The sequence below is a fragment of the Beauveria bassiana genome, assembly GCF_000280675.1.
Source record: "Beauveria bassiana ARSEF 2860 unplaced genomic scaffold BBA_S00018, whole genome shotgun sequence".
NCBI classification, from domain to species: Eukaryota; Fungi; Ascomycota; class Sordariomycetes; order Hypocreales; family Cordycipitaceae; genus Beauveria; species Beauveria bassiana.
The window spans coordinates 242,164-248,771 of NW_007930853.1; the positions used below are offsets into that span (position 1 = coordinate 242,164).

Genomic DNA, 6,608 nt, shown 5'->3' on the forward strand with positions numbered 1-6,608 from the left:
TTAGTCGTCCTCATCAGAGAAGACCTCCTCACCACGCTTGCGGCGAGCCATACGATCCTTCTTCTTCTTGCGGGCCTCAGAGGAAGACAGCTTGACCTTCTTCTTGGTGGTGACAATCTTGTTACCCATGGCGTCAAACTTCTCCTCCTCATCGTCGTCATCGCCCTTGAGACGGGGACCGGCACCCTGGCCCTGAACCCAGTTGTGGCCGGAAGGAGTCATCTTGCCGTCCATGACGGCCCAGACCTCCTCGGTCAAGTCCTTGGTGAACTCGGCAGAGTGGGTAATGATGATGACACCTCCCTCGAACTTCTTCAGAGCCTTGGACAGAGCACCGAGTGAGTCACGATCGAGGTAGTTGGTAGGCTCGTCGAGGACGATCAAATGAGGACGCTGCCACGAGCAAGCGGCAAGGACAGTCTTGACACGCTGGCCACCAGACAGACCACGCATGCGAGAGTGAGAAACCAGCTCGGCGTCGAGACCAAAGTTGGCGCAGTGAGACTCAATCTCCTTGCGGACGAGAGGGCGGAACTGACCAGAGGCAAGAGCCTCCTTCATATCAACGTCGGCAACCATCTTCTGGTGAGAGGCCAGAAGCTCGTTACGGGGCAGCCAGGCGTTGTCAGCAGACATCATGGGAACCCAACGCTCGTTCTTCATGCCAATGTTCTCACCAAGGGCGAAAGAGCACTCATACTCGTACGAGTTCTTGAACTTTCTGCGGCTGTTGATGCCAATGACGCGACGCTGAGTGCCCTCAACTCTGAAAATCTTGTCCATGGCCTTCTCATCATCCTCGGTGATGACCTTGTTGGCACGGTCCATGGTCTCACGATCCTCGCCAGTCTGGAAACGCCACTGGATATACTCGGAAGGAGTCTTGTCCAGGTGATTATCAATGTGGGCGAAAGCGTGCTGCTTGATGTAGGCAATGCGGATGTTCTCGTGCTGGTAGATCTCACCCTGGGTGGGAATAAGTTCACCGGTAAGAACATTGATCAGGGTAGACTTGCCAGCACCGTTGGGACCAATGACGGCAATACGTGAGCCGAGAGAGCACTGGAATGTGATGTCGGCGATCTGGGGCTTGGAGGTTCCGGGGTACTGGAAGGACATCTTGGTGGCACGGAGAATAGCCTTGGCCTTGGTCTTGACACCCTCAAGGAAACCGGGCTCGGGGAAAGAGAACTCAATCTCGGAGGCACCGAGCTCGTAGTAGGACTTGGCAGAGGGAACACGCTTGACAAACTCCATCAGGTTGCCCCTGTAGCGCTTGAGCTTGTAGCGCTCGTAGTGGACAATGTGCTGGCAGACGTTGTCAAGGAAGCTAGAGTCGTGGGAGACAATGATGGAAGTGCAAGGGGAGTTAATCAGGTACTCCTCGAGCCACTTGACATTCTTGACATCCAAATGGTTGGTTGGCTCGTCAAGCAGGAGAATATCGGGAGCTTCGAAAACGGCACGACACAGGGCGAGCTTCATCTTCCAACCACCGGAAAGGGCAGAGATCTCACCCTTGACCATCTGCTCGGTGAAGCCAAACTCGTTGAGACGGGCCTCGACTTCAGCCTGGCCGGTCTTGACACCGGCTTCGGCAAGCTTCTTCATGGTCCAGTCAATGGTAGTCATTTCAGTATCCTCCGAGTCCAGGTCGTGCTCGACGAAGACGGTCTTGACTTCGCTCTGCTTGGGGAAACCCTCAACTTGCTCGTTGTTGATGGCACGCATGAGGGTAGACTTGCCAGAACCATTGGGACCGCAAAGACCGTAGCGCTGACCACGCTTGAGACGGAGGTGAGTCTGGTTGAGCAGAATCTTGGCACCGTAGGCAAGAGAGAAGGTGCAGTTGCAGAGATCCTCACCCTCGTCATCATCTGGCTCACCCTCGGCCTCGGTAGCGGCAGCGGGAGAGGTCTTCTTGCGGATGGTGTCGACAATGGCCTCGGCATTGTCAATGCCGGTGATGACGGCAACGTAGGCCTTGAGGTTCTCGACCCAGATGCTGAGCTCAAACTCCTTCTCATCGATGAGCTGGCCAGCGATAGCGGCAATATGCTCGGCAACGGGGCCCATCTTGGCAAGGTAGTTGCCGTATTTGGGAGTGAAGACGTCCTTGACCTTGGGAAGGACGACGTTGAGGGCACCGTCATTCTTGGCCTCGGGGATGACACCGTTCTGGATGTTACCGACACGGGTAAGGGTGTCGAGCGCCTGCTTGGTCTTTTCACGGGCCTCGGGGTCAGCCAGGTTGTCGTAGTTCTTCTGGAGACCGGGCATCATCTTGGGCAAGAAGGGAGCAACAATGTTGGGGTCGTCGACGAGCTTGCACATGTTGTCGACAATGACGGCGGATTTACGCTTGATGGCAGTCTCACGCTCGGCAAGACCACGGTCGAGAAGGGGAACCATAAGGGCAAGAGTAGGTTCCTGGACCTCGGTGACAAAGGTGGTGGCACCGAGCAAGTGAACAGTCTCAGGGACATTTTCAGGCTTGGCGATACACTTGATGAGCTCGGGAATGAAGCGCTCAATATCCTTGTTGACGATGAGCTGGCAGAGCTGCTCCATGGCCTTGTAGGCGCGATCCTTGACCTCCTTCTTGGTGTCCCACATGGCCTCGGAAATGACGGGAATGAGCTCAGGGACGCGGACGGCGAGCTGAGCGGGAGAGCCGGTCACGAGAGCGTCAATGAAGTCGAGAGCGGCCATCTTCTCAGCCCACTTCTGGGCGTTGCGGATAGACTCCATGATGGGGACAAGGGCGGACTTGACAGCGTTGGCGTTGATGGCACCAGCAATGGCAAGAACAGCAGCGCTGGCGGCGTTCTTGACAGCGGGGGTCTTGTCACCGACGGCGGCAAGAAGGGTAGGGAGAAGGACAACAAGGTAGGGCTCGACGTGAGCGGAAACCTCGGAGTGAGAGGCAATGGCCTGAATGGCAACGGCAGCCTTTTCACGGGCGGCAGCATCCTTTTTGTTGGTGAGGCTCTTGGTGATGTCGTCAATGACCCTGTAAAGTGTCTGTTAGCTATGCGCACCGAGAGAAATACATGAATCTCAGAGAACAAAATATTCTGCATGACACAAGCGGAGAGACAATTCTCAGACAGCCTCGTGGCAGCAGGCGTTGGAGCTATCGCGCACTGTTGCAACAAGATGTGGCGGGGTTGCCTGGCCAAGTGGCCACGGTGGGCGCAAAAGAGCGAAAAATTTTGTGCCCGCAGTGGCATGTGGCGGGGCATTGAGCATTGAGCTGCTCTGCAAGCGCCGCGCTCCAACAATAGGCCAAAACTTAAAAGAAATGATAGATTACTCACTTGGTAGGGACAGCCTGGTCCTCGATACGGCCGTTGATGAAAGAGGCAAGCTCAGCGGAGGACTCCTTGATCTCAGCCGCCTCCTTGGAGACGGTGAGCTTCTGGAAGAGCTCGTCGAGCACCTTGACAGACTGAGCGTTCTCAGACATGATTGTGGATTTCGGGATTAAGGTTGGCGGAATATTTCGAGTCTGGAGGACCGAGGGTATAAGAAAAAGACTCGAGAGCGTAAGATGAACGTTCTATCGGAGTCTACAAATGTCGACAAATGTCGGTCTATTCGAAGCCCACAGAAACGATGGAGGGGTCGTTCTGCTCTATAGCGGCTGGGGGTTGATTCAAAGGCGGAGGATCCTTTGCACAACTGAGAGAAAATAAACAAAAAGGAACTGTTTGGAGGACAGTACCCGGGGCGTCTAGAGGATGACGACCAAAATAAAAAGAAGGAGGATATGGAGGTGGAGGAAAAGAGATATGGATGGAGAGAGGGATGGTGGGAAAGTTTTATGTAGGCGCAGTCCACAACTTTTTTTTTTCTCCCGCTGCTGGAGGGGTGGTGGGAGCCTTGGGAGGTCTGAGGTGGGAGGTGGTGGGCTGCGGTAGGTGCTTGGTTGGCTGGCTGTGCATCTGTGGCACACGCTAGAAGCCCCGGGTATGCGATTTTTTTTTGGTTGGCTCGAGGCCTGTAACCCGTACAAAATTTGCCTTTTTTTCTCTGCTGGCCTATCTGGCCCTCTGATTGGCACAGCCGCTTATCGATGCTAATCAGTTACTCTGCGCTAAACCTAAAACAGCCTCGGCCAAGGGCGGTGAGACACTCAGTTGCCACTCGATTTCGGGCGAACCAGGCACAGGACATTTCAGATGCTTGTCTGCTGGTAAAGTCAGCGTCTGGTCAAAAGCTGTTTTCGGCCCCAGAGTCTGGCCAGCCTTGGGAGCAGACTGTGGGAGCAAGATCGTGGGGAAGATATGGCATCACTCCGTAATGTCACCCGCATTTTAAAATCCCCTGCGCCTTTCTGGTAAAGTGTTGATGTCGCAGGGGTGGCATATTACCGTTCGGAGCTGGTTTTGGGTACAGCGTCAGTGATTTGGCTACGAGTTGCCTGTGACTTTGCTGTGACTTGGTGCTTGACCGGCTTGCTGCCTATCGCGGGCCTGGGAGCGTTACAGTTCAAATCAACAAGCCGGATTTCTGGCATCTTGGATTCTCAATCCATGCATCGAGACAAGTACTCTGCCCGTCCTGCAACTACCTTGACGCACCGTTTCGGACAATCCGACTTTCACACACCACGATCGCACTGGCCGTCATTCCTGTACTTTTTTCTGCCAAAGAGTTAAGTTTTCTAGTGGGGCCATCATTACTTCTTCAGCGACCGCCGACTGTAGTCACACCCTGCACACCCATTCCGAGTCAGCCTCTCACGCACGTTTCACCGCAAGTCCTGTTGTGGTGGCTGGCTGCTGCTACTCCGTGATCTGCCGTTGCATTGAGCTCTTTCTTTATCCACCTACCTTAGTGAGAAGGACGTGCCTGTATGCGGCTCTGGCCGTGGCAGGGCACCGTCTTATTGGAGGCAGCGGAGGGTTATCATGGTGGTGCCAGCGATGGAAGCACCATGAATTTGACTGCACATTGAAAAGCCACTGGAGATTTACGAGAAACATGAAAAATTGCGCTGTGCTATGTGCCTGACATTCAGTCAGTAGCCACAACTACCCGACAACTACTAATAGCTCTTCAATGGCGCGAGGTACTGTCGCAGAATATGGTCAGAGGTATTTTTTGGCTGGGCAGCCTTTTAGACGCAAAAATTTGCAGCCGAGTCTATCAGCATGCTCATACTGATTGTCCGGGGTATCAGGATGTATTCACGCGACCGGCTACGTGGCGATCAGACGAGCCATCATGCAGTAAACAGGCAGTAGAAAGTGCATGAAAGTCAAGCCGAGACCTTACTTGCTTGCAAATGAGATCAAGTCTATTTAGCAGTGTAATGCTTGGAAATTCACTCTTTGTCCAAACAATTCTACATCTTTCTAGAGCATATCATACCACCACTGGCTAGTCCAGACTTTGTCGCCAACGGCCTCGCGGGCTCTCAGCCAGCCCCATTGATTTTACGAAGTACATTTTACGGAGTACAGTAAGAAGGCGTCGCCACCTTAAAAATCATCTTGGCCAATAATGATTTGCCATTGACCTTGCTTTTCGACATTTCCAATAATGTTCGAAGATCTAGATATTGTCATCCATGACCGCAAATATACTCCGAGCCCCATGCTCGGTTATCGCCCGGATTTATCAGCCACTTGTAATTCGCTAGTTACTCAGTTCGGTCTTTAGTCTGGCCGTGAAGCCGGCAGCAAAGAAGAAGCCCGAATTGAAAATCGACGAGGTTTGAAATGAAAAGACGACGAGAAGTCGAGATCGATGAAAGATCTTTCTTTTTAGAAAAAAAAAAAAAAAAGGCTGGAAAATAAGCTGAATTACCAATCTTTTTGGTCATTCAGTGAGCATTCGGCTCTCAATTAGACCCTCACTCCACCCCCGCGGCTGTTCTCGGCTGTGTGACCTGCGCCCGCGACGCCGCCGCTGCCGTTATAACCGTTTTCTCAGCAATCACGCATTATTCATCATCTCTTCTTCTACCACGTACAAGAAGGCGGTGCAAAACCCTCCCGCATCAATCTTTCGAAATCCTTCCCTTCCCATACTTTATTCACCGCAACAATGATGCGAAGATCATTGCCGCGAGCCATTCCCAAGCGAGCACTGCTCTCCCGAACGACGACGACGACAACGACCCGGCCCTTTCCCGCAGCGATCCGTGCCATCGCCACAACCACCCGCATGTCCGCGCCCAAGAACCCCTACGCTGCCGGCTCCGCGCCGGCCGACGCCTTTCAGCTGCTGCCCGAGTCGCAAAAGGCGGGCGAGGCCGAGGATGCCCTGTACGACGCGCAGATCAAGGAGGTCGAAGCCTGGTGGTCGTCGCCGCGATACGCCGGCATCAAGCGCCCGTACACGGCCGCCGACGTCGTGTCGAAGCGCGGCAGCCAGACGGTCCAGTATCCTAGCTCCGTCATGGCGTCGAAGCTGTTTCACCTGATTCGCGAGCGCGAGTCCAAGGGCGAGCCCATCCACACACGTACGTGACTTTCTTTATTTGTTTTGAGAGAGAGAGAGAGAGAGAGAGAGAGAGAGAGAGAGAGAGAGAGAGAGAGAGAGAGAGAGAGAGAGAGAGAGAGAGAGAGAGAGAGAGAGAGAGAGAGAGAGAGAGA

The 6,608-nt window shown here is 53.8% G+C and overlaps 2 protein-coding genes across 2 annotated transcripts in view; one reads left to right on the forward strand and one right to left on the reverse strand.

The window, feature by feature from the left end:
- Positions 1–3,469, reverse strand: BBA_06276 (ABC transporter; the record flags this gene model as incomplete). Its single annotated transcript, XM_008601373.1, has 2 exons — positions 1–3,013; positions 3,321–3,469. 2 exons carry the CDS (start codon positions 3,467–3,469, stop codon positions 1–3), a joined length of 3,162 nt encoding a protein of 1,053 aa, XP_008599595.1.
- Positions 3,470–6,057: 2,588 nt separating this feature from the next.
- BBA_06277 (isocitrate lyase) overlaps positions 6,058–6,608 on the forward strand; it is a gene marked incomplete at both ends in the record, with an annotated part of 2,109 nt that continues 1,558 nt past the window's right edge. The window contains one exon of the mRNA XM_008601374.1: positions 6,058–6,475. Within this exon, the coding sequence (XP_008599596.1) occupies positions 6,058–6,475 (418 nt within the window). The remainder of the gene's footprint in view (positions 6,476–6,608) is intronic.